The 27,843-nt window shown below is 37.1% G+C and overlaps 1 protein-coding gene across 2 annotated transcripts; it reads right to left on the bottom strand.

The window, feature by feature from the left end:
- Window positions 1–27,693, bottom strand: si:ch211-1i11.3 (mitogen-activated protein kinase kinase kinase 5). Of its 2 annotated transcripts, XM_067448196.1 has the most exons (28): window positions 27,197–27,693; window positions 26,969–27,108; window positions 23,847–24,034; window positions 23,590–23,758; window positions 22,948–23,054; window positions 22,675–22,845; window positions 21,292–21,404; window positions 20,738–20,897; window positions 20,330–20,480; window positions 17,832–17,936; window positions 17,558–17,607; window positions 16,689–16,784; window positions 16,080–16,170; window positions 13,698–13,831; window positions 11,901–12,028; window positions 10,741–10,877; window positions 10,519–10,624; window positions 10,265–10,422; window positions 9,765–9,960; window positions 8,156–8,318; window positions 7,887–8,055; window positions 7,560–7,742; window positions 5,456–5,561; window positions 5,134–5,374; window positions 3,862–3,980; window positions 3,296–3,384; window positions 3,054–3,130; window positions 1–1,116 (listed from the first exon to the last, which is right to left on the bottom strand). In XM_067448196.1, the coding sequence occupies exons 1-28, from the start codon at window positions 27,525–27,527 to the stop codon at window positions 1,020–1,022; spliced, it is 3,975 nt and encodes a 1,324-aa protein (XP_067304297.1). In that variant the 5' UTR covers window positions 27,528–27,693; the 3' UTR covers window positions 1–1,019. The 2 variants fall into 2 exon arrangements, with proteins under 2 accessions (XP_067304297.1, XP_067304298.1); XM_067448197.1 differs by lacking the exons at window positions 26,969–27,108; window positions 27,197–27,693 and adding an exon at window positions 24,425–24,534.
- Between the last annotated feature and the right edge of the window lie 150 nt (window positions 27,694–27,843).

Raw genomic sequence — 27,843 nt, 5'->3', positions numbered from 1 at the left:
TTCTTTTCAAAATGCTTTTATTATCTCTTATAAACTAAAGGATTACTTGCAATAGCTGTACTTTTAAAAATACATTTGTTGAACAAGAAAGAAAATTGGATCAGTTAGTTTCCTTTCACTTGTGCATTGCAAATAAAAAGCTTCACATCTAAGATAAATTACTAAATTGTAGTTTTAGTTTTAATTGTTTAATTTCTAGTCAGCATCATATTCTTTTGCAAGTGTAGTTAATGTATAGTATTTAGTACAACAATTAATAAATACAAATGCAGCATGATGTTAGCGTAAATATTTCACACATTATAGAGATATAAATGCATGAAAACATATCGACTCTCTCTATAACAAACGAAATGTTCTCTGACTATTCTGACATTGTATATTACCAATCAAAAGTTTGGGGGTTTTGCTAAACAAATGAATCCTTTTATTTAAGAAGCAAGAAAAGACATCAGTTACCAAATATTTCTATTTAAAATACAGGTTCTCTTGAAGTTTCGAATCATCAAAAAAATCCTGAAAAAAAAAAAAAAAAAAAAATCACGATTTTCACTAAAATAAGCAGCGCAACTGTTTTCCCCATTGATAATTATAAATATTTCCTGAGCAGCAAATCATCATATTAGAATGATTTCTAAAGGATAATGTGACACTGAAGACTGGAGTAATATTGCTGAAAATTCAGCTTTGCCATCACAAGAATAAATTACAATTTGAAATATATTAAATAAGAAATAATATTGTAATAATATTTCACACTATTTCTGTTTTGACTGTATTTTTTGTCATTAAAATGCAGCCTGGATGAGCACAGGGGCCTTCTTTCAAAACATTAAAACATCTTACCCTCCCAAACTTTTGAACAGTAAAGTACATTTTCTATAATATTATTTACTTTCCTCTTAGTGTCAGGCACAGACGTAAAGTAATAGTGCAAAAAAGGCACTGACTCTATACACTGCAAACTCACTGAGCTCATAGTATCTAAAAACTGGACAAGAGAGAGTCAGTCATGTCTGTTAGAGGGTGGTATCTTCACTGTCCTCTTTGACTGGACTGAGATGAGACTTCTTCTGCTTGGATATGGCGGCCCATAAGCGACACAGCATCCCACCTCTGAGAAACAAATGAACAAACACAGATTGACTTCACATTATACAGTAGCATTCAAAACTTTTCATTTTTCATTTGTTTAAAAAAAAAAATTAAAGGCCCTATTTTAACAATCTGAGCGCATGGCGCAGGTGGCCTTAGGGTGTGTCTGAATCCACTTTTGCTAGTTTAACAAGAAACCCATTGACCAAAAGGCACATGGTCCAAAAGGGTCTCTTAATGAGTCGTGGGTGTGTTTTGGCTGTAACGTGCAATAAACCAATCAGAGTCTCATCTCCCATTCCCTTTAAAGGAACACAGTGACTTTTTGGGACTTTAGCTTATTCACCGTATCCCTCAGAGTTAGATAACTCCATACACACCATTCTCATCTCCGCGCGTGCCATAACTGTCTGACACACCCACACCCTAGCCTAGCTTAGCACAAAGACTGGAGGTAAGTGAAAGCAAGTGAATAAGCTAAAAGCCGGTGAATAAGTGAAAGTTCCGAAAAAGTCTCTGTGTTACTTTAAAAGCCATTTGTGCTCGCACCACGGCAGATTCAGTATTTACATGCCGGAATTTGCGATCTGAAAGATTGAACGGTTCTCCAGAGGGTAATCCCTTTATTTTTAATATTTAAAAATGTTTGTGCTACTGCACCTCTATGTGTGTGTGATAAGCAGAGTGTATAGTGCGTTAAGCACTATATTACTAACGCGCCCTTTAAATAACCCAAATTATTTTTTAAAAGATGGGCACAAGTGCATTTGCTTTTTAGTGTGGCATGAAATGTGAAAATGATAACTGTGTCGGGCTGAAACTAGCACAAAAAAAAACTTGCATCGCATTGCGCCAGGTGAGCCCAAATACTTTTATTGAGCAAGGTATGCATTAAATGTATCAAAAGTGACAGGTAAGACATGTATTATTACAAAAGATTTCTATTTCAAATAAATGCTGTGCTTCTGGACATTCTATTCTTCAAAAAAACCTTAAAAAGGCGTGTCATGGCTTCCACTAAAATATTAAGCAGCACAACTATTTTCAACATTTATAATAAGAAATGTTTCTGAGCATCAAAACAACATATTTCTAAAGGATCATGTGACACTGAAGACTAGAGTAATGATGCTGAACATTCAGTTTTCAGCCATCGAATTTTAAAATGTTAAAATTGATTTTAAATTATTTAAGTTATTTTAAATTGTTATAATATTTCACAATATTAAAGCTGCACTGTGATTTTTCCGTCCGCTAGAGGGCGCCTATTCAAAACAAAGGCGTTGTTTTGACATGTGGTCTTCACCTCACAGCCGGTGGAAAAGAATCGGGCTAGAACTCATGTTCATGGATGTGATTATTAACGTTCCTGTAGTATGAAGCAGAGCAGGACAGTGTGTTGTGAGCTGAGCAAGGCCGCTGGAGCGACTGGAGCGCTGCCTCGCGAGCAGTCGTCGGCTCCATTTATGCTTTTCTGGTCATGAGTATGAGGTAACGCAGCTCTGTTTATTATATTAGACACATTTTAAGTGTGTTTAAAATTATGTTACTCTGTGCGTTCGCTCAACGTCTGCTGTGACACTTGTTGCACTGCAGTGAGAGTAAAGTGTTTCGGAAACCGAGGGTAACACAGATATGACGCAATTGACAGGTGTCCCCGTTCCTTGATTAAAATAGCATTTTTTTTTTTTACAAATTACAAATAGTTGGAAATTTGGGATATTGTAAGAACTCAACTGAACAAAATATATAACACTGGCCTCGTGGTTTTTGGATATTTTAGTGCAAAAAATCCAACATAGTGCACCTTTAAAGTTTTTCTGTAATTTTTGATTAAATAAAAGCCAACTTCTTTCCAAAACATTTAAAAAAAAATCTTAGTGTAAAGTAAAACAGTAGTGTCTCCCCTACACCTTGTCATGTTTTCCCCGCTCGGAAATGATGTCTAAAGGACTTACTTGATGCCACAGTACTGCAGATCATCTCTGCAGGCGAGGTGGAGGAGACAGTCCAAGGTGAACTCATGAAAGACAAGCTTAAAAAAATCAAAGAACAAGCAATCACTATTAACTTCAACATAATTAAGCTAAATTAAGAAATGTAAGATACATTTCACTTTTAGAAATCTATTAAAATATGAATTAGCATAGCAATCAAAGCTTGTGGTTAAAAGTAACATTTTTTTCTATATTTCACTCACAATTTCTATGGTTCTCTCATCGACTGGAACACCTTTTAACCAGCGCACCATAGTAGAATTGTAAGCATTACAGGATGAAGGTTTATTATCTGTTGGAAAGAATAAACATAACACACATTGGCTATATATACTGATACTTATATGCATTCATTTGTACTTATGTAAAGGAAGTGATGCTACAGTCCTATACTATTACTGCAAAACCGGTCATTACAAAATTCACCGTTCCGAAAACACTTCCAGAACAGGGATTATTCTTATAGAAGTACATGTAGTGAAAACGCAAGCCCAGAGGGGAAAGCATAAACTTGGGTTGGTTGAAATTGGGTAACAGTTGTGAGTGATTACAGGGCGCGTTCTTCATGGGTATCAAAAACTCCTCCCAAAACTAAAGACTAGTAGTGGCATGTTGAGTGGATGTGAATAAATGTGACACATTGCTCCACACCTTTTGACTGCTTCGGGCGACAACTTTCTCTCATACGGAGGAAGCAGTTCGCAAACAGTTGTTCATCGGTAAATACTTAGTTAACTTCAGAATTAATAGAAGAAAAAATGTGAGTAACCTTTAGCTGCAGGCACAGCTCTGACCTCCAGGGCTTTGATGTGCCTTTGTTTGGAATGAATGGAGTTCTTCAGAAGCTCTTGGAATTCTTTCTCCTTTTCATTCAGCTGAATAAGCAACCTGGAAGTTGGAACATAGTGTGAACAATTCCCAACAGCAACAAATCAGTGTGGTTCATTACATAACTGTTTTCATTCACTGCCCTCTTGTGGCTAATTAAAGATCATTCTGTTGTGAGTGTGACATCGCCACTGTCACAGCTCTTATATTTGCTGTACTTTGATGGCATGTAATTGTGATTGCATCATTTTTTTTGTTTGTATATTTATACAGACAATGTAATATGCTAATTTAGTGCTGAAGAAACTTTGCTTATCATTATAAATGTCGATATGCTTCATATTTTTGTGGAAACTGTGATGCATTTTTTTTCAGGATTCTTTGATAAATAAAAAGTTCAAAAGAATGGCATTTATTTGAAATAGAAATCTTGGACCCACTTTATATTAGGTGACCTTAACTACTATGTACTAACATTTTAATTAATCATTTGGTACTATGCACTTTTTGTGTACATACATGTTTTTACATTGTACTTACATTTTAAAAAATACCTGCATGTAATTATGTCTGTAATTAATTTCTGTAGTTACATTTCTAATTACACAGTTGGCACTTCCCTTACACAAACCCTACCCTTAAACTGACCCATACCATCACACCTGTCCCTAACTCTACCCGTATCCCACCTCAATATCAGCAAGTGTTTTGCAATACAATTTGAACACAGTAAGTACATTGCACTTATTTTTTGATGTTAGTACATAGTACTTAAGGCCACCTAATATAAAGTGGGGCCAAAATCTTTTGTAATAAATGTCTTAGAGGGTCCCTTTTGATCAGTTTAATGCATCCTTGCTGAATCAAAGTTTTTATTTCTTTAAAAAAAAGACTGACCATATGATGGTGTATATACTAGTGTTTGAGTATGATTGAGATATTAGTATGATTTTATTTTTTATGAATATTTGGAATTTTCTTCTTTTTTTAAAGTTACAAATAATAAATTACAAAAGTTTTTGTAATTTGTTGGGTGTTTTTGTCATTTTTAAAAGTTAACTTTTAAAGATATGTCTATATAGATTTTATTTTTATTTCAATTATAATTATTTTGGTTAATCAAGTGAAATAAAAAAAAGCTTTGGCAACTAGCTGAAATAAAATACATTTGTTAAAAGTTTTGAATGCAACAGCGAGCTAAGGATTTGGATACCTTATAGTCTCAAGGCGAAGTTCTGATAGCTCCTTTGCGAGTGAAGATTGACTGGAGATGAGGTCACTGTGGAGATCATTGCATTTGGCATGACCTTCTTCAGAATTCTGAGTGATATGCGATTTCTCATTGTCCTTTGCGAGGGGAGTGACATCTGATTCAGAATCAGCCTCTGTGGGCTGCTCGGCTTCTTGAGCACTCTCCTCATTTTCAAACGATGACTGTAGCTGAAGCTTGAGCTCTGAAAAGGGATTTTGATGGATTGCAATGAGGGTATGCCCGTAACAAGATTGTTACATTTGAAATGGTGTCCTTCACGTACCTGGCAGCAGAACCGTGATAGTATCTTGTACAGCCTGCCTCAGCAAGTTATCCAAAGCAAACATCCAATGAGGTTTTATCAGTTGTTTCTTCAGAACTTTCTTGACCTAAAAAAATAAGTCACATTATGAAGAATTAGATTATATAAATAAAAAATAAATAAATACACTTTTTTTTATGACAACTTCTATTCAGGGTTTGTTAAAAAAAGGAAACAAATGAAGAGACCGCTGCAAAGTATTTAAATGTCTCTTGATATACAATTTAAATATGCATGTGTTTGAGTAAAATTAACATTTTTGTTTTATTAACCTATGGACAACATTTTATCAAAAAAATAATAATAATAATTCTAAAGATTTTTTTTTTGTTGTTGTTGCAGAAAATGACAACTGGTCAATGCCTGAACCCTGATGCCAGATTCAAGCAAATCAGCTTGTGACCTCCACCTTCCTCCTGAACACACTCCAGAAGTTTCAGTGCCGTTCAGGTCTGGAGATTGGGTTGGCCATGACAGGGCCTTGATCTGGTGGTTCTTCAGCCACACCTTTATTGTCCTTGCAGTGTGGCAAGGAACATTGTCCTGTGGGGGAAACCAATCCTTCGAGTTGGGGAACATTGTCAGAGCCATGTACAAGAAGCCATGTGCAAGGCTATCCTGAAAAAAAAAAACATGCTTCCTTGCTCTGACAATGCTCCCCAACTTGAAAAGGATTGTTTTTTCCAGCAGGACAATACTCCATGCATTTATCAAGAACAATCAAGACCACCAGTTGAAGACCCTGTCATGGCCAGCCCAATCTCCAGACCTGAATCCCACTTAAAACCTCTGGAATGTGATCAAGAGGAAGGACGCGAGATCACAAGCCATCAAATAAAGCAGAGCTGCTTGAATTTTTTCGCCAGGAGTGGCATAAAGTCTCCCCAGAGCATTGTGACTGAATGGTAGAGAGCAAGACGAGACGCATGAAAGCTGTGATTGGAAATCAGGGTTACTCCACCAAATATTGTTTTCTGAACTCTTCCTAAGTTAAAACGTTAGTATTATAATTTTTTGTAAATGAATATAAACTTGTTTTCTTTGCATTATTCGAGATCTGAAAACATTGAAATCAACCATTTTTTGTTGTTTTAACCAGTTGTAATTTTCTGCAAATAAATGCTCTAGTCTAAACGATAATTTTATTTTTATTTTTAATTTGGGAGAAATGTTGTCATTAGTTTATAGAATGAAACTACATATACAATTTTATTACCAAATGCCCCCTCCATCCAAAATTAGATCTAATGTTCTTCGCACATAGTATACATTCATCAAATCCTTTCGCTTCAAACCCACTAAATCCCAGCCCCAGCCCATACAGAAATACCAGTTCGTTGGCAGAAACCTCTAAATGGCACTTTCCTTTGCCAGCAAAAGCCTCTAAGTTCATAGAACCAATCAGAAGGCGTGAATCGAATCGTATGATTGCAAGATGAATGACGCGTGTGCATGAACTGGCTTTCAATTGTTGAGCTGATTGTTTTTATCCAGTTTAAAGATATTTTTAACTAAAGAAGATGTTTATATACCAGTAATGTATATTTTATGACAATAGATTTATATTTGACTAACATCCGTTTAATCTTTACTGACTTGGACTTCTTAATGCACAACTTACTTAACAGTAAATAATTGTTATAGTTATTTATTTATCTTTAATAAATTAATTATCATAATTATATAAAAAAAAAAAGTAATGATAAATAAAATTATAATAAATAAATAAATAATTTTAAATATACATTATATGTCTGCTGTCATTATGGTTATTGGTTATGCTGTGTGAATTGTTTTTTTGACTATATTTTTGAGCCTTTTACCTTTATTTAGAAAGAACAGTGAAGCGTGACGGGTGGGATCGGGAAACGACTGCAAAATACTGAATCTAAACATGGGAGCCTGATAAAAAAAATGCTCATTTAAAAGAAAAATGTCAGATGGACTACATATAATGGTGTATGTATGTGTATGTATATATATATATAACCCATATGACTCTTAGCGTTGGTTTGCTGAGTTTGGTTTAACTGGGATTAAAGCAGATTGAGAGCAAAGAACATACTGCATCCTGGAAGCTAAAGAGCACAGCCTGCAGGCTGCTGAGAGGCACAGAGGAGTTCAGCAGACTGGAGCGCAACGTCAACAGCCTGTTACTCAGGTGCCTTTTGTCTGGAGAGCGGATGTTATCTCGGAGGCAGCCAATCAGTTCGCTGATGTGCTCTGAGGTAATGCATGGCTCCACTGCCTGTTAGACGGGGGAAAAAACAGCAAGTGTTCACATACAGTACAACTCAATTCAGAATCATTCAGGCATTCGAGAAAGACCAATAGTGGTGTGTCAACATTACACATCAAGCACCTCAGATGACAGAGTAGTGTTTGAATGTACCTGTGGTAGTGTCTCTTGAATGTTTTGAACTACAAGGCTGATGTACTCAGTAAGGATCCTATGTAGCGTGTCCCTCCGTTCGCTGTCCTTTCTCAGCATGAACAGACCTAGATTCTCAACAGAACTGACTGGACTTGTGGTCATGTCTCCTTGAGGATCATCAGGCACTCTACCCACAGCAAATACATGCAAAATAAAGGCAAATGTGTGATTTCAGGTGTTGGACAACATAAAATTCCCAGAATTTGAGATCTGATGCGTAGACTCACGTCAAAAAGCCACTGGAGCTGGGAGGACTTTCAGCCATGTCATTTATTTTGAAGACAGGAGTGATCCTTCTCAGATCAAAAGAGCAGGACAGATCATTGTGTTCAGCATTTGCGTTCTCCACACACAATGCAATGGGTACAGACATGCTCCTGTGAAAATCTCCTACAAAATAATATCCAAATAAACTCAATGACCAAAAATTTACTTTTGCTATCAAATCACTTTAAGTCACTAATCATAAGTGGGCGTTTCTTCGACTTTAAGGTAATTTTCATTCAAACTAAAAGATTTCAACCTTTTCCTTTTCATAATAAAACATAAAACTCTAGGAAACTTTTATCATGCCTCCATTTTTTTTTACGTTTTACATACAAGTTGTCAATGGTGTAAATGACACTTTGGTAGGAAAATAAATAAATAAATAAATACAAAATATAAAATAAATTATGAAATAAATAAATGAGTAAATAAAGTATAATACAAATACATAAAAATTTTGAATATATAATGATATATATAATAAATATATAATGATAAAATAAATGAATACATATGCAAATAAAGTATATATTGTATAAATATTTTAAATGCATAGATCACTAAATGATAAAATCAATAACTATAACAATAAGTTGGGCTGTCAATTGATTAAAATATTTATTTGTGATTAATCGCACGATAGTCATGAGTTAACTCGCAATTAATTGCAATTTAATTGCACATTTTTATCAGTTGTAAATGGATCTTGAATTAAGTTAAAATTAAGATTTTAATCCTCAAATCAACATGGGTATGGACAAATATGCATGCTTTATGCAAATGTACGTTTATTATTAGTGAAACCATACTTACACATGTATCAAAGGTCATAGATGTTTATCAAAGAACTTGTTCATGTCTCTATAAGCTTAAAAATTCAGAATAGCAGTGATTTCTCTCATTTGAAGAATATGAATAAAGGGAGTTTTTACACTGGCAGTTTAGTTCAGAATAGGGCACAGTACACATGAAAAAATTGGTCATGTGAAAGCTGTCATGCGGACCTGGTTTAACTAATAAAAGTTTAACTAAAGGTTTAAGCAAGTTATTGATAACATTAATATTACTATTCTAAACCAAAAGTGCAGTTATTGCCTACAAGCTACCATATTTTCTGTTTAACTAATAAAAGTTAACCATAAAATATGATAGCTTGTAGGAAATAACTGCACTTTTGGTTTAGAATAGTAATATTAATGTTAACTCTTTTCTTTCCCTATTAATGTTTGTTGCTGCATTCTTTACGTCTATGACTTATCTCAATTTCTCCAACCACAGGCTACGCCATGGATCAAACAGAAAATCTGAGCTGCGTTAACTGCGAGTTAATGTAGTGCCGTTAAAATGAATTTGCGTTAATGCGTTATTAACGCTAATTTTGACAGCCCTATAAACAAGCAAGCAAGCAAACCAAATGTTCTTGTGTGATGCATGTATAAACATTGCTGGACATTAGTGGACAAATAAAAACTATATAAAACATTTTTTTTTTTTCTAAAAGTCCACAGGGACAAAACTGCCCAAATTTGAAGAAACACCCATTTTATGGACGCGATTCTACAAGCTCACCAGCAGGTTCTTTCAGGGAGTTGTCAGACTGAGGCTTTGCCCTCTTCCTGGGACTGCCCTTTAGAAAGCCGTTCTTCAGGAGCTCTGAAGCTGTGGCTCTCTTGTCTGGGTTGGGTTCAAAGCAGCACACGATGAAGCCTTTAGCTTGCTCCGACATGCACTCTGGCACTGGGGGGTGAATCTTAAACATGCCCACCTGCATAGGGACAAAAACAGCAAACTGTAAGGCCCGAAACACTCTTCAGACCGTCATAACACTGCCAGTTTTACACCTTCAGTCTTTGCCACAATGGGTGCTATACAAGACATTAGCATAAACCGTCTTCTGTTCTTCGTGCACACATGCATAGAGGATTGTTTTCTGATTGTTTTCTGTTTTCTAATAAATATGCAATGAAGCATGAAGTCGATTGGGAATATGAGAATGGAATGTAAATAAACTTCAAAGTTCATTTAACATAACATAAGTTTAAAATAACAATTAAAAAAACCTGCAGCACCTTAAACATGGCCGCTTGAGGACTTCCCAGCTCATGAAAAGGTGGCTTCCCTGTGGCCATTTCTATGATGGTGCAACCTAGAGACCAGATATCAGCGGGTTTGCCGTACCCACGAGGACCTTGGTCGATGATCTCTGGAGCCATGTACTGCAGAGTGCCTGTGGCCAAATAAATCAGGAGGAGTTTGAAAAGCAAACACACAAGAGTACATAATGTAACCCGAGGAGCATGCAAGTATGCACTAGGAGACTCACCTGTGAACGTCTCTGTGCATGGGTTGATTCCTGCTAGTCTCTTAGAGGTTCCAAAATCTGATATCTTGAGCACACCGCTGTATGTATTTATCAAAACATTATCACCCTGGTGAGATAAAAATTGTGTAAAGTATGATACATGATGAAAAAAATGCAGCCGAAATGTTCATGTTGATGAATAGATAGCTTGAAAGCAATCGGAGCCCTGTGATGTCTTAATACCTTAATATCTCTATGGACAATCTGGTTATCATGAAGATATTTCAGCCCTTCCAGAATCTGCTTGGTGTAGAAAACAATGGTTGCCTCATTATCTTTAAGAGGCCCCCACTTTGATCGTAAGAGAGAGGACAAACTTCCTGTAATGGAAAAAAAGCAAGTGAATACATGATGTTAGTGTTCAGGAACTGTGTAATCATACATTTTAAGATAGCAGATACACATATGCACACATGAAAGGTCAATAAAATAGACAAAATAATAAAAAGAATAGACATAATAAAATAAATTATTAATTTAAAATGCATTTAAAATGCATACACATTATCTTTGCCTTTATATTGATTTCATACAGTGCTCTATTTTTAACAATTTTGGGTTTAATGACATACACTACTGTTCTAAAGTTTGTAGGTCTGAATTTTTTTTTTAATCAAAGTTCCCAGAAAAATATTAAGCAGCCCAATTATTTTCATATTGCTAATAGGAAATGTTACTTAAGCACCAATCAGCAAATTTGAATGATTTCTGAAGAGCAAATTTAGCCATATCATCACAGGAATAAATTACATTTTAAAATAATTAAAAATTCAGCCTTGCTGAGCATAAAAACATATTCATATTCCCAAACTTTTGAATAGTAAGGTGGTAAAAATCAACATAAAAAGAAAAAAAAAAGACATTGAGTCCATGCGTGTGTGCACATATTATAGCATTTGTTCAGCTAAAAAGTATTTACCGGTATGTCTATTTTTTTAAGGAATATACCACAAGGGTCTACAGTAATATAATTTCTTGCTTTATGACATTTTTTGTACCATAACAACAAAATGGCTACTTGTTGGTTTACACTACACTGCCTTTGATTAGACAAAAACCTTTTTTTCATCACGACAAGCTCATGATCTTACGTCACTGAACCAAAAATAACTAAGATGAATTCTCTGAACTGGTCTGTGCTGTTCAGTAAAGCACATTGTGATTACACTCCCAGCAATAGAGCTTACCACACACCAACATTACACACAACACACCCAATTTCTCAACAGACTTCGCAAAAAAAAAAAAAAAAGGAAAACAAAAAAAATCAACATTCCTCCATGTCATTAAAGATGAAAACTTTAAAGATAATGTCAGAGACCAGTGAACAAAGCACATCACACCTCCAGGAACCTCCTCCATGAAGATCTTGATGAAGCCATCCTGACTGACTGATCCTAAATACTGAACAATATTCCTGTGCTTCAGCCTCTTATGTAGGGCAATCTCCTCATGGAGCGGCTGAGAATAGCTAAGAGCCAGAACAAGAAAAAAAACAAAAAGACAAAAATGGAAGACAAAAATTAATTATTATTATGATCTAAACTATGCAGTTCTGACCACAATCATAAGGGTTTTTTAGGCATATTTGGTAAAACAGCTAAGCACAAATCTTGGATGACATGGAAAGGTTTACATCTGCACACTGTCCATGTGAGGACAGTTTAAACAAACATTAGTCCAGAGTACAAACATCACTGGACCATGGGGACCCCTAAACATGGTCAGAGGTCAACAAACAAGTGCTACATTTTTGCAGAAGCAGATCAACAATGTACGTAATAGACAGTAAATAAATGGGCTAAAACTATAGACATCATTTTATTTTATATATATATATATATGTATATATATATATATATATATATATATATATATATATATATATATATATATATATATATATATATGTATATATATATATATATATATATATAGGCCTATATACACACACACACCGATCAGGAATAACATTATGACCATTGACAGGTGAGGTGAATAACACTGATTATCTCTTCATCACGGCACCTTTTAGTGGGTGGGATATATTAGGCAGCAAGCAAACATTTTGTCCTCAAAGTTAATGTGTTAGAAGCAGGAAAAATGGCAAAATGAATGATATTGAGAAAGTTTGACAAGGGCCAAATTGTGATGGCTAGATGACTCTGTCAGAGCATCTAGTCTGCAGCGGTCAGTATTTATCAAAAGTGGTCCAAGGAAGGAACACCACAGGGTCATTGGTCACAGCGACAGGGTCATTGCCCATAACCGGGGTCATGCATGTGGGGAGCGAAGGCCTGTGTTGTCCGATCAAACAGATGAGCTACTGTAGCTCAAATTGTTCAAGAAGTTAATGCTGGTTCTGATACAAAAGGTGTGCATCACAATTTGTTGTGTATAGCGCTGCATAGCCGCAGACAAGTCAGGGTGCCCATGCTGACCCGTCCACCGCCGAAAGCGCCAACAGTGGGAACGTGAGCATCAGAACTGGACCACTGAGCCTGGTCGGATGAATCACATTTCTTTTACATCATATGGATGGTCGGGTGCGTATGTGTTGCTTACCTGGGGAACACATGGCACCAGGATGCACTATGGGAAGAAGGCAAGCCAGCGGAGGCAGTGTGATGCTCCTGCCATTCATGCGGATGTTGCTTTGACATGTACCACCTACCTAAGTTGCAGACTATGTACACCCTTTCATGGAAACGCTATTCCCTGGTGGCTAAGGGCCTCTTTCAGGCCCCACCTCACAACTTACAGGACTTAAAGGATCTGCTACTAACATCTTGGATATTGGTGTCAGATACTACAGTACACATTCATGGGTGGACTCCATGCCTCGATGGGTCAGGGCTGTTTTGGCAGCGAAAATGGGACCAACACCAAATATTAGGGGACCAAATATTGGGACCAAATATTAGGAATGTGGTCATAATGTTATGCCTTAATAATGCTTATTTATTAATATATTTTATTATTATCATACAGTAATTTTATATGCCAAAAGTGGGCATGTTTTAGGTGTTATGACAGTTAGTATGTTTTACTGCATTGTTAAGTAACATACATTAAGTTTAAACATTTTAAAGTATGTATTTCATCAAAAAAACAAACATAATGGATAAACATGTTCATACGTGCTGTCCTTCTCTGGGATCTCTTTGATGGCGATGCGCACATGATTGCTGAGGTCCCGTCCAGCATACACCACTCCATAAGTTCCTTTCCCCAGCACCACCTTGCTTCCATTCTCATTGCTCTCGTAAATATACTGAAAGAGAACGAGAAATAGAAATAGTACCGTAATGGAATCCTATGGACAAATGGGTGAAGACCAGTGATATATACAAATATATAGATTTATTATTACTAATATATAGTAATCTTTAAAATCTTTAAATATGTGTTAGTACACATTTTTAAACAAAATGTTGGGGGTTAGTACCATTTAAAAAAAAGAAATGAATAGTTTCTACAAACACATTAAGCACAGCACAACTGTTTTCAACATTAATAATAATAAATGTTTCTTGAGCACCAACTCAGCATATTAGAATGATTTCTGAAGGATCATATGACACTGAAGACTGGAGTAATGATGCTGAAAATTCAGTTTTGTTAAATATATTAAAATAGAAAACAAATATTTTAAATTGTAATAATATTTCACAATTGTACTGTTTTATTGCAATTTTTGACAAACAAAAGCCTTGGTGAACATAAGAAACTTCGTTCAAAAAAACTTTTTTAAATAAATAAATAACCCTAAGCTTTGAAGCATTTTGATATAAGCTGTTCCATTAAGTGTAAAATAACACCATGTCCAATGCTTGTTAAAAAATGCAAAACTGAGTTTGGTATGAAAAGCATTACATTTCACACCTAACTGCTACATTCAACAAGCACTAAACTGGCAGTAAGGACACATAGCAGTCAATACTAAAGATAGTTACAGAGCAGGGAGCAGGCTGACAACACAGTTGCATTATGGTACTGCCCATTATATAGTGGTATTATATTCACAGTAGCAACGGGAAGCTGCATTTGGAATGATACACAATAGAGAGAACTACACTACATTGCCAAAAGTATTGGGACACCCGTTCAAAACATTGAATTCAGGTTTTCCAATCACTTCCATGGCCACAGGTGTATAAATTCAAGCACCTAGGCATACAGATGCTTCTACAAACATCTGTGAAAGAATGGGTCACGTAAAACCATGGAGTCGAGGTCAGCGCATGCTGAGGTGCACAGTGCGCAGAAGTCGCAAACTTTCTGCAGAGTCAATAGCTACAGACCTTCAAACTGTGTGTGGTCTTCAGATTAGCTCAAGGACAGTGAATAGAGCGCTTCATGGAATGAGTTTCCATGACTGCATCCAAGCCTGCGGGGTTATTTTCAGGGGTTGGATTTGGCCCCTTAATTCCAGTGAAAGGAACTCCTAATGCTTCAGCAGACCAAGACATTTCATGCTCTCAACTTTGTGGGAACAGTTTGGGGATGGCCCCTTCCTGTTCCAACATGACTGCGAGGTGCACAAAGCAAGGTCCATAAAGACATGGATGAGCGAATTTGGTGTGGAGGAACTTGACTGGACTGCACAGAGTCTTGACCTCAACCCAACAGAATGAATGAGATGAATTAGAGTGACTGCAGGCCAGGCCTTCTTGTCCAAAATCAGTGCCTGACATCACAAATGTGCTTCTAGAAGAATTGTCAAAAAATTCCATTAACACACTCCTAAACCTTGTGGAAAACCTTCCCAGAATAGCTGAAGTTGTTATAGATGCAAAGGGCGGGCCAACTCCATATTAAACCCTATGGATTAAGAATGGGATGTCATTAACGTTCATGTGTATGTAAAGGTAGGCATCCCAAAACTTTTAACGATATAGTGTATTTGACCATAAATGGCAACTCAACTGTCGGCCGGGACTTTTTACTGCGCCGAGCCGAAGTACTCTCAGAAGTGCTATTCCGCCATACATTATAGTTCTCCTTTTTAATCCGATTAGAGAAGCGCCACGTTTTATTTTGTCACTATACTTGATCGTTCAACTATTCGTGTAAATGTAACTTTAAATTGGGAAAACGTGGAGGTGTTTGGTCGCTTCTCACTTGATCTCTGTTTGGTTCCATAGTGAATGAACTGGGCTTAGTGGGCTGAGCTAAATACTATCAGATCGTCACTGCCCGTCAGAGAGATTAAGTGGCACGCACAGAGACGAGAGAGGTATGTATCAACTCATTTTGGTTAAGGGAATAGCATAGTTTAATATGAAAAAGCGGTGAAGTAACCCTTTAAAAAAAACTAAACTAACCTGAAAAACATCTCAGGTTTATTCCATAAAAAATTAGTCAGCATCAACGAAAGCCATTTTTAATAGTTGTGATTCTAAAGATATGGTGGAGCAGCTTAATCAACCAAGTGCACATTTTCACTCATGCTGAACATGATTACTGGGCCTGGACAAACAATGAGAGGGTTATATGCCATTCATGGTGACATCTCTCACCTCTAAAACTCCTTCCCCTCCCCTGATTGGACTGGAATCTTCCACAGGACTTTCTGTTTGATGCAATAGAGAGTTCACCAAATCACAGAACCTGACAAGCAAAATTATAGGTTTGAGAACAGGTTCAATAGAAGAATATCTTTCATTGTGATTCATTTTCTTGATTTCTTCATGGTGTTCAAACATGCACTTATGCTTGATCATTTGGCCATTGCGTAATCGTGTACTGCTTTTTTCATTGGAACAATGACAGTAACATTATCAAAGGTCAAATGTGACTTCCTAAACCTGATACAACATAAGGGTAAGTAAATATGTCGTGAAAATTAAAGGCTCAGTGAATAGTGCCTGGAGCACCTTTAAATTCAGTAAATATCTTTTCTTTCTTTTTTTTTTACTAATTCACGTCCCAATATTTTAGTGAATAGTGAATAGTGCCTGGAGCACTTATTAATTCAGTACATATATTTTCTTTCTTTTTTTACTAATTCACATTACCCAATCTTTTAGGTGTACATTCTTTGCCAAAAACACTCATGACATTGGAGCTCTTTCATTATGTTGTCCTTGGCAGCATGTGTGAGCAATGTGTCTGTCGGCGGATCTCACCCTTTACAATGAAGATCACTGGGAAAGTACAACTGGAAGTCATCTGAATTGTACAGGACATACAGGAAGCAGCTCCGTTCGTCGAACTTGGAGATGCTGCATGAGTGGAACAACAGGGGTTTCTCAATCCAAATAAGCATGAGCATTCTCAAAACAATCCAACATGTGAATAATAATAAAACATAGGTATTTTACATTATTTGAAATTTATTCAAACAGAACAGTTCATTCGTTTGTCATAAGCTCACTTGGGAAATTATAGTTCTTAGGTTTTTAGAATGGCTTAAAAGTCAAATTAGTTTGTGGTGCACAGTTCTTTTGTTCGATTACATAAAATTACATATTTATTGCCTAAAATGTAAATTTTACAATAATGTGAAACAATTTGTTGAAATTGTATAATTTGTGTTATAAAATGAAATGTTAAAACGCAATCCAAAAACAGGCAATCCAAACCATCAAGGATGGCCGAAAAAAAATTATGTCATGACTGAACAGCTCTTTGCAACTTATGTTTTTAATGTGGGTTGATCTGACCTTAAATATTAACATCCATTATCATTTGTTTTGCAACCTGAGCTCTAAACAAGATGTCTGCTGCCCTAAGGGCTGTACATAGGGGAAAAAAGCAAGAAAAAGAACAGAAAGAGACATTGACCTGAAGCTTAAAAAGATGGAAAGAGAATAACAGGCGTCAACCAGGCCAAGCAACAAGGAAGCTTAAAAAAAAGACCCATTCAGAGAAAAATTGCTGAGCTGTGGCCAAAACAGAGCAGCCCTAGAGGGACAATAAAACGCTGCAAGCTTGGAAATGGAAAACAGAAAAAAAGAAAAGTGGAAATGGCAGTATTCCCATAAGCATACAGTACCTTACTCCACGGATAGCAGATGCTGGGAAAGTCCACTCATGAAGACCTTTCTGGGAAAGCCAAATAAAGCACATTACACTCCCACAGACATGTAGAGCATAAAGCAGTGGGTGGCTCACACCATCTTCCGTCATGTTAAATGATGCCTATCCTCACATAAATTATTAAATAAGATGGAAACTCAACTACGTTACAACAATGCAATGAAGCTGCACCCTGTACAATTAGTCCTGAATGCCATGTGTGAAAAGCGCCAAGAGTCAAGGGAGTTTACCTCGAGTGGTGTAACATGTCTCAGCTGCACCGTACGGCTGTCATCTTCCTCACTTATGCTTATTATACTGGGTTGGAACACTTTAGTTGGCTCCAGAATCAGAACCTAAAAAACAGGGTTTATATTCTCCACCTTTTTGGTCTTTTCTTTAAGTAAAACAAGCAGTTTTGTGGGCTGTGGGATAAAGGTCCCAATATACTCCAAGCGCAATCGAAGAACGAACTGGTGTGATGTCATGTCGAACAAAATCAAGCCAAAACATAGTTCACTTTGGAAGTTTGAAACAATTTGCTAAAGCAAAGTTCCTAGACACCAGCTAGTAAACACATTCAAACTATTGGTCTGTGGTGATTATGGTGATTATGTAATAGGTTGGTGTGCTCTGTGGCTCCATCTTCTCCTATTCAGTCCGTCGATGTCAGACATCCGTGAGTAAAAACACAAACACACTGGAAAGCTGCTTTATAGTAGAAAATGACATTCTAATGGAAAATTCTCATGTTTAATACTGTAAAGCTGTTGCTTTAAAGTAATCTATTAGGGATGTGAGATTAATTGATTGATTTTTTTTCAACTTCGCTTTTGGCATCCAACGATTATAAAAACTAGGTTATCAACATGAAACAATAATTGTCCCGCTGCCGCATTCCTTCCCGTGCACATTCGTTTTTTTCACAGTGGTGAGCTAAAGGTGTTCCTCCATAAAGGCCAAAACTTCACATCCAAATCAGCCAAAATAGTGAGTGTTGTAAAATGCAGTCTATTGTTGGTAAACTGCGGGAAGTACTTGGTATTAAACAGTGCTGGTAGATTTCAAAATCTACCAGCCACTCAATGTTTTTACAGCCACTTTCTTGTTTTTAACCGACAATGTGTAACTGCATGTGAAAATTAATACTACAAGCTCTACAATCCTTAAGGAGTTTATTTAATCTCAAGTCTCAATGAAATACTGACATTTTCTCTTTCACAAAAACCATGAACTGATATACATTTCATTAAATGTAGGGCTCGGTGCGCTCTTTTTTTACCTGGATGTGTCTTTTATGGCTTCCAGTTTTAGGTTTTTAGTTCCAACAATGAAACTATTCGTTTTGGCACCTTCTGAACCGTGTTGACGACATACCGAGCAGAACATTGTTAGTAGGGATGCACCGAAATTTTTAGCTTTTGTAAATTTAATAAGATTAATCCTTATTAAACTTACAAAAGCTATTCAATCAAGAGCAGTGAGTGATGTCCTTATCTTTTGTTTGACATTAAACAGACAAGAGTAAAGGCTACTGCCCCTTTAAGATCTAATGCAGGGATATGCTCCGTCTTTCTTGACAGTATAAAGTTCTATGTATAAGTTTCATAAAGTTCCATATACAGATTATGTCTGCTTGGACACTCATCAAGATGGACATGTTGACATACTTCTTGTGTGAGTTTGTCTGTTTAAGCGAAAGACTTGAAAGAGAACTCAATATTTGCGCGCTTTGAGAAGTGTGCACGCTTTCGGATGAGCGCACAGAGATAGATCTTCTCATTCGAGTCTTTTAGCTCTACACCCGGATGATGACGGCTAAAATGACTGGTCATATTCGGACATACGGCAGCACTCCCATGCATTGAACAAAGTTTAGAAAGAGATGAAACAGTATGCTATTTTTATTTACCCGCCATGGTGGCCGGTAGTTAAAACGAGTTTACCTACCACGCCTCAAAATCACATTTGGCTGGTGGCGTGTTAATTTCCATCCCTGTCAAACAGCCTACACACTAATGCCTTAAGTGAATGTAAACACTGAGAAAGAGTGCGTTTGTAACGGTATCCTGGGTCAGTGTGTTAGCTCTTAAAGTAACAGCAGCCTAATAAATACAGTCATTATTGTTAAACAAACAACAAAAGACAAGGATAAAATCACTCATTGCTTTTAAATGAATAGAACTGTATTTTTAATAAGGATTTGTCTATATTTAATGTATCCAGCAGTGTTTGCTAAAGTATTGATCATTGTGAAATTTCATTTAAAATGACTCATATCATGAAATAAGACTTTGATCATATCCCCCACCAATAATATTGTTAAATAACCATCATTTTATTATTGAGCAAAACCATCATGATTATGATTTTTATCATAAGCAGTCCAACAATCTATCTGTTGTATAAATTGCTATATAAATAAGCGTGAAGTGACTTGACTGGAGTGTTGCTTGTGCAAACATCATCGCTATGATCAGGTGCTTTCTTAACTGTGGTTTTATCACCACTGTTGTGTTTGATTTGTCTATTTTTTTTTGTTGTTGTTTAAAAAGGAAAGCTCAAACCACATGTTTTACACATTCATCTAAATGCTGCTCTCAGCAGAGTGGGTGGCTTCGGGATGTTTGCTAACAGTATACCACTGGTCATGTATTGCAAACTTTTTTTTACTTCAAGCTACGTCGCTGGGAGTATATCGGGGCCTTAAGTTTGTACTGTTGAGGAAGGAGAAAAGAAGTGGTCTTACCGGGCAGCGTGCTGTGGAAACTGTAGGCTTGCACGCCTGAACCATCAACTCCATCCAAAAGTCCACAGTTTCCTGTTTAGGATGATTCACTTCTTTGGGTTTGGCAAACTGCTTGTATAATATATACGTCTCCATAATGGATGCAACATACCTGGTTTAAAGAAGAAATAACCTTGCATTAAATAATACATGCCTCATTAATGTAGTGTGATTATTTAATTTTTTTATGGGGGGAAAATTTTTGTAATGGAATTATTATCTGTCTTAAGTACTTCAATTTAAAAAAAAATCCCTAGTTTTATTTGAATGAGTTAATACAGTTCTGAAAATAAAACTTTAAAAAAAGGTTTGGTGTAACTTCCTACAAACCAAACTAAACATGGATTATTAATAATTTCCTTTGCTCACCACATTGGCGCTTTGAGCCTGTAGAGTTTCTCTGAAGCTTCTATGACTTTCTTGTGCTCATTGGCCAATATTCCAGCCCCCAGATAAAAACCAACATCCCAGTAGTCCTGCATCTTCTCAAGACAGCCCTTCCTGCCCAGCAGGCTACTGAGTGTGACACCTGCACAACACATACAAAGCTCAATAAAACCTTATAATAAATAAAAACTCAGTCTGGGCTATAACATCAATCTCAACTTGTATATGTAAGAAAAGCATGAGACAGGGCAGCAAGTCTAAAGTGTGAAAATAAAGCAACACTTCTTTAACAACCTCTGTTATTTTCTCACATTCTCAACACCCATACATTGTGTTATCATGCATTCATGTTTAGTCCCCGAAGCAATTGCATCATTAAAGTAGGCCACAAAATATCAGTTTCTATCCACTAGCCTGCTATATATGAAATGCCATGCAATAGCCAACAAAGCACTACATGATATGTAGACCCATCTCACTATTGAAAGTGCACACAACCAGAGCGGTGAAGCTAAATAAAGGACACATAAACACACCGATTTTCCGCAGTTCAATAGAGGTGTCGAATTCATGCCCAGCGGCCATCAGAAGCACAACGTTATTGATTCCGGAGTGCAAAGACGGTTCAATCTCAAAGGCCTTGCCATACCTGCCGGACAAACATAAAAGGTACAAACACAAGACATCATTAATGTAAAGGAATATTAGAGAAATTAGCATTAACACAAATGCCTGACTGTTTAATGATTCATGATTGGATCACTGTTTGAACCACAGAAAAAAAAAAATGAATTAGTATTTTCTCCAATTGTTAGTAAAAATATCTATATATTATTTAATCCAGAAAAAATTTACCTGAGAAGCAAAATTGTGTTCGATTCCCCCCCCCCCCAGGGGAATATAATATATTTATTTGTACTATCCCATTGCATTTTTTCTAGTTTGAAGCATAAATCTACAAACATTTGTTTTATGCAACAACAACAAAAATGTTGAAATGTGTTTTTCTTCTTTTTTGTTATTTAAATGATTTGCCAATGGTTAGGGGGAAATCATTCTTTGACAACAGGACAAATATAAGCTTCCTTCACACTAGCAGTGACATTGCGACACAATCCCATTCATTTCAATGGAGAGCTGGGGATTTCCAGCAACAAGAGCGACAATGACCATTGGCGACAGGATGTAGGTGTGTCCAGCGACAAAGTAAATATGACAAAGATATGCTTAACTTTATTTAAATGAAAAGCGACTTTCGAGAGCGGCAACCAATAGGAGTGAAGCCAGTGAAGCTCTTTTCTCGGTGCAAGAAGCTTGTTTTAGCGGCCAGCAACTGCCCTATAATTTCTGATATGTCTCTGTACACATACGGTGGTACTTGCTGTGCTATTTCTGAGCCTGATTAATTTTGTGAGCCCAGATAGACCAGCATTTGCCCTTTTGCTGCAGATAAATAGCCGCGAAGGCAAAGAGCATTCCATTTATATTGAGACGTGTCCTTGCAAAATACTTGTTTGTATCAACAAGAAAACTGACTCATTGTCTACAGCATGGAGTAACATCCGTGATTGTCATTCACAAACATTACTAGGCAAGCAGTAGGGAGAAAGCACTTTAGTGACCTCACTGCCAGCCAGAGGCAACATGCAGTGACAGTGTTGCACAAGAGATTGACAAAGTTCTTGTTTTAAGATCGTTTACGTATATTTACTGTAAAGCAAGGCAAAAGAAGGAAGGGTGTGCACACAGAACATATAAGCTTACACATTCTTAAATAATACAAATAGTATTATTTAAGATCAGATGTTCTCCTACCCCAGCACCTTATAGTAAAGTTGATGTTTTTAAATGTCTGAAATAGATTTAAGTCACAGTCTCGTGTCGCTCTGTCGGTCAAGAGGACAAAGACCGGGGCTCACCAGTAACATGCTCGATCTCTGCTGCATGTGTCTTTGAAGCCTGAACTCAGGAACATGTCCTTGTAGATGCGCCCGCACAGGCAGTACACGTCCGAGGCCACGATGCTCCCAGATTCCACAATGGGTAAAATGAGCTTTAAAGCCTTTTCACGATCACCAGTGTTATTCCTCCTTTAAACAGATTCAAAATGTTGTGTAGGGAATAAAATGAATATGCACTCCAATAAATAGTTTTTTGTGGAATGTTATTTTTTCAACAACAAAAAAGCTCACCTGTTCAATGCAAAAATATACTGAAACTTAATGTTCTGATGTGCTATCACCATGCACATGGGCAAATTATTCAAGGTCTCCACCAGATTTATTATGGAGTCGTAGTCCTTGAATTACATAGAGAAAGAGAGTTCAATTTCAATAAATTATTCACACATTTGGCAGGCACTTCTTATATTTCACAACCATTGTCAAATATTCTTGCTTATTCCTTGGGTAGACAAAAATTATATTTAGGCCTATACTTTTTTTTCTTTTTTTTTTTTTTCTTTTTTTTCATATAATAGAAATAAAAGCATAACATGGAAATCTTAAAGAACAGGAAGCATTAATGTATCGTTTACTACATGATTTATTACATCAAAACCGATGAGATCTCATTTCTATATCTCATTAATAATTAATCAGATTCAGGTGTGTATCACAGCAACAATCAAAAGATTCACACAAAAAATTGGCAACACAATTCAACCACAAAGATTGAAGAAATACACATTTAAGGGAAAAGGTATGATAAAAGTGCTAATTTGTTCCTAAAAAATGATGTTGACTACAAATGCATATGCATGAGTGTCATATTGTGCCATATTGGCTTGGTTTTACTGGAAAAATATTTGTTCACATGTAACTCTTGTAACTCACTGGGATGTCTCTGTAAGACAGCAGGAGGCTCATAACAATATCTGGACTCAGAAGCTCCACCGAGTCCAGACGTTTCTGGATCCGACCCAGCTCCTGACTCAGGGCCTGTCCCGTGAAATGCTCTCGAGCCAGACGGATCTCCCTGCGGATTGCCTCGTGGAGATATTCGCTACATTGCGAGAGTGTGTTAGGCTTTTATTAAGACAATATATAAGTAACATTTAGCTATTCCAGGAAAAGAAAATGCACATATATACCTAGAATGAATGTGAACACTTTCCAGCAACTTGACCAGTCGATCCACCAAAGGGGTCAGCAAGGATTCCAATTTAAAGCTGGAATGAAGGAAATCTTTGATCCCCCTCATCAGTGTGGCATCACAGGCAAATACTTTACCTTGTGGTGACACCATGTAAGGGATAAATGTGTAGCTCCCACATTGTTCCTAGAAAGAAGAAGACAGAACAAACACATCATTATAAAGGATCGGGGCTAGTTGTCACAAGGACGGTCAATCAGTTCCTATAAGGTTCAGATTCAGAGTAAAAAAGTCTAATATACAAATGCTGGTTTTATATAGGTGTATTTTTTCTGAAGTTAGTTTAACATAGTTAAGTCATACTCCTACACTGTTGACATAGTAAACAGTGCAGAGCTTCCAAGTTCTATGTCACAAAGCCAGCTCATTATCGGCTAGCTCCTGCGTCAGCATCACACTCACAGGAAAAGCGTCGGCCAATAGTGAGCCAGCGTTCTGACGTAGAAACCTGGAAGCGATGCACTGTGTTTGCTATGTCAACTGCGTAGGAGAATGATGTGAAAGAGAAAGTCTTACATTTTTAACATTAATGTTGAACCACTGTAGTCACATGGACAATTTTAAAGATGTCTTTAATTCCTTTTTGGACCTTGACAGTTGTAATGACGTTGCTGCCTATGGGTGGTTCAGAAACCTTTCGGATTTCATCAAAAATAGCTTAACGGAACATGCCCTCCTCAGCCGGGACTGCAGAGTGACTGGAAAAATGTGAGTAAAACAAACGATTATCAGTTTAAACTAAAGGTTGGACACTATATAGTGCTCCTTACAACTTACCAAAGATCCAGTGATCCATGGATATTGACATGCAGACAGGAATCGTGTTTTCCTGACATTTATATGAGCCTGATTTCGATAAATATTTATCACTGTAAGTCATCACAATTTCGAGAGTGAAACCCCCGCATTTATGAATTGAAGTGTGTGGCCGCTTGTCAATACTATATTATTTACATGATGTCTACACTTAAAGAGGATTAGCACGCATGTAGAACACAACACTGGACAAAAACTTTGTATTCTAGCTTAAAGGAGTGATGAATTGAGAAATCAAGGTCAAGGTCATGGTAATATAAGAATATCCTGTAAGTTTCAGAGCTGTAAACATCCTTGTTAGTCAAAGAAAAGCTTTTATAGACACCAGGCCCAGAAAACGATCACGTTCGCATCTTGACGTCATCGACTGACGAAACACCGCCTCTACAGAATAATAAGCATCAATCACTGGGGCGGCAGTGGCTCAGTGGTTCATGTAGGTTGTCTACAAACCAGAAGGTTGGTGGTTCAATCCCCGGTTCCACCTGACCAAGTGTCGAAGTGTCCATGAGCAAGACACCTAACCCCAGCTGCTACCGACGAGCTGGATGGCGCCTTACATGGCTGACATCGCCGTCGGTGTATGAATGGGTGAATGTGAGGTAAAAATGTAAAGCTCTTTGGATAAAAGCGCTATATAAATGCAGTCCATTTAGTCCATTTCGTGGGTGGATGAGAAATAAATCATTGTGTTTGTTTGATAAAGATGTACTTGAATCATTCCGGTTGCTGCTTTCAAAACAATCCCTCCCTCATATGAACTGAACTGAACAGGGGAGCTGAACTCAAAACCAGAGTTGAAAATAGCCTATTATTTATTAGTTATGATGTTTTTGAATGTAAAAACCACATGAACGTAATTAGTTGACCTCAGACAACAGTATAAAATAATAAAAAAGCCAGTTCATGACACCTTTAAAAATGTGGGATTGGCCATTGAGTTGTGGAAATAATATAATGCTATTATTACGAAGAAAACAGATGCCAGACTACCAGTTATGGGCAGCTTTTCCCTCTAAAATCAATCAGTAGGCCTAGCAGAAGCAGCAGGCGGCAGTGAGAAAATTACTCGCTGTTATCAAGTCTCTCTCCTGCTGTCCGGAGTGGAGCACGGATGTCCATGAGGTCCGTGGCCAAGCCTCATCTGGGGGAACCCACCACAGCCTAATACTAATAATCTGAGTGCTTATTTGAACTGAATGCAAATAAATTATCTGCCTGGATGGCAGATGCAATGTCTGGTTGGAACACATACAAGTAAAAAAGCTGTCAATAACTTGTCAGCAAGTATAACGCATAGCAGGCACTTTTGATGCAATTCAACTAGTTGAATCCACCTTTTGCCGAACCCGTTCTTCTCGCTTTTTCCATCGCATATTAGATTGGAAAGGCATTTATTTTCAATAAATGTGAAAAAACTATGTGAAACAACAGATCAACAGAATAAATAAAGATTCAGCATATAGGCTACTTGCCTGAAATGTCTACTTTTAAACCTAATTTTAAACTAACCAATTCGAATCGAAAAAAATACCTATAATGAAAACGTATGAAATGTGCATTTCCCTCTATACTCATTTAGCTACTACTGCGAAGATGAGGAGCCAACATCATTTTTAAAACCATAACCAAAACCAACCGTAATCCTTATTCAATCCTTAATCCAAACCTTATCCTTTATTCCTTACTATTTTTACATCCATATATTAGGCTACCTTTGCAAGTGCTATGCGGAAAGCTTGTAGGCTATCCTTGATTGTGTCAATATTCCGCCACAAAAGTCAACAAACTGGAAAAATACGTTTTTTAGAGGAAATGTAACCTTGTTAAATGGAAAAATACCATTGTTAAAATTGTCATCAAAAAAGTATCGTTTAGGAACCGGTATCGATGTCAAGGTATCGGTATTGGAAATCTTAGAACGATACCCAGCCTATATTTGGGTTGAAACTATACATTATTGTGTTCTGCCAAAATAATGATTTGATATATCAATTCATGCTTTTTTTCTTAATAGTTTTATTTTTAGATTTTGCTGCGTGTGCTGTTTAATAACAGGTCGCAACTTCAACTATTGCATGACAACTTTGTTATCAAGAAGTTTATACGTATTGAATGAACTGAATCTTTTTTTATTAGTAAAGAACGGTGAGAACGTTTGTGCAAAAAAGTGTAATGCTGACTTTCGAAATTAACATTGCACTTTACACATCTGAAGGATGCGTTTTGTGTTTAGAATCTCACCTTGACAACTTGAAGATTGTCCTCTTGTTTGTCACAGTACAGGATGACATTATTGGTCATACTGAAACTCTCTCTGACACCGAGGTGATAAAACAGAGACGGCTGGCAGATAGAGTTGTTCATTTCCACCACAACAACATCTAAAACACAGAGTTAAAAACAACAGCTTACACGTACACTTTGGGAAATATTCCTGAAAATCCCAGATATGTACGTGCCACGACTTGCCTGCGTTGTAAAAAGTGTCCAGGATTTCGGTAGTGCCCAACGCAATGCGCTCAAAAGAAAAGCTCTTGAGCACGGCGTGCGCCTCTGCGCAGGCTTCTGTAAGACACCTCTGTGAAAGATCCTCCTCAGTTTGAGGCAAAGACCCGTCCTCAACGGCGATATACACTACGGACAAAGCCCTGGTCCGACTCCGCGGGGATATTATGCCTTTACTCCCGCCGCCTAGCTCGAGAGCCAAAGGATCCTGCCATAAACTTCCAGCTGAAACTCGCACAGGATCCTTTCTCTTGGTCTCGTGCAGGCTCATGCGCCTGCGTTCAGTCGTATACATGGTGTAACTTTTAAACGGTGTCTAGCTCATTAAAAAAATCATCCTGTGATCCCGTCCTCGACATGCCTTCACTATGGCGTAAGTATTCCTGTAGTTTTTCAGGTAAGAGCCTCTAAGGAGGATCTTTTAGACGCGCCCGCCTTCTGCGCCCCGCCCTCGTGTCACGCTCAACAGCTGTGCGACCTCGCCTACAAGACAACCGCTGCTTGCTCAATCCTGTCCTTGTTTTGAAAAAAAAGTTTTGTTCTATGCAAAATTGTTCTATTGCAAAAACTTTTAATTATATATAGTATATTAAAGCGTATTAAACAGAACA

Source organism: Pseudorasbora parva, chromosome 7 (genome assembly GCF_024679245.1).
Source record: "Pseudorasbora parva isolate DD20220531a chromosome 7, ASM2467924v1, whole genome shotgun sequence".
In the NCBI taxonomy this organism is placed as follows: Eukaryota; Metazoa; Chordata; class Actinopteri; order Cypriniformes; family Gobionidae; genus Pseudorasbora; species Pseudorasbora parva.
The sequence above is the reverse complement of the archived record's forward strand: the minus strand, read 5'-3'. Positions and strand labels throughout refer to the sequence as shown.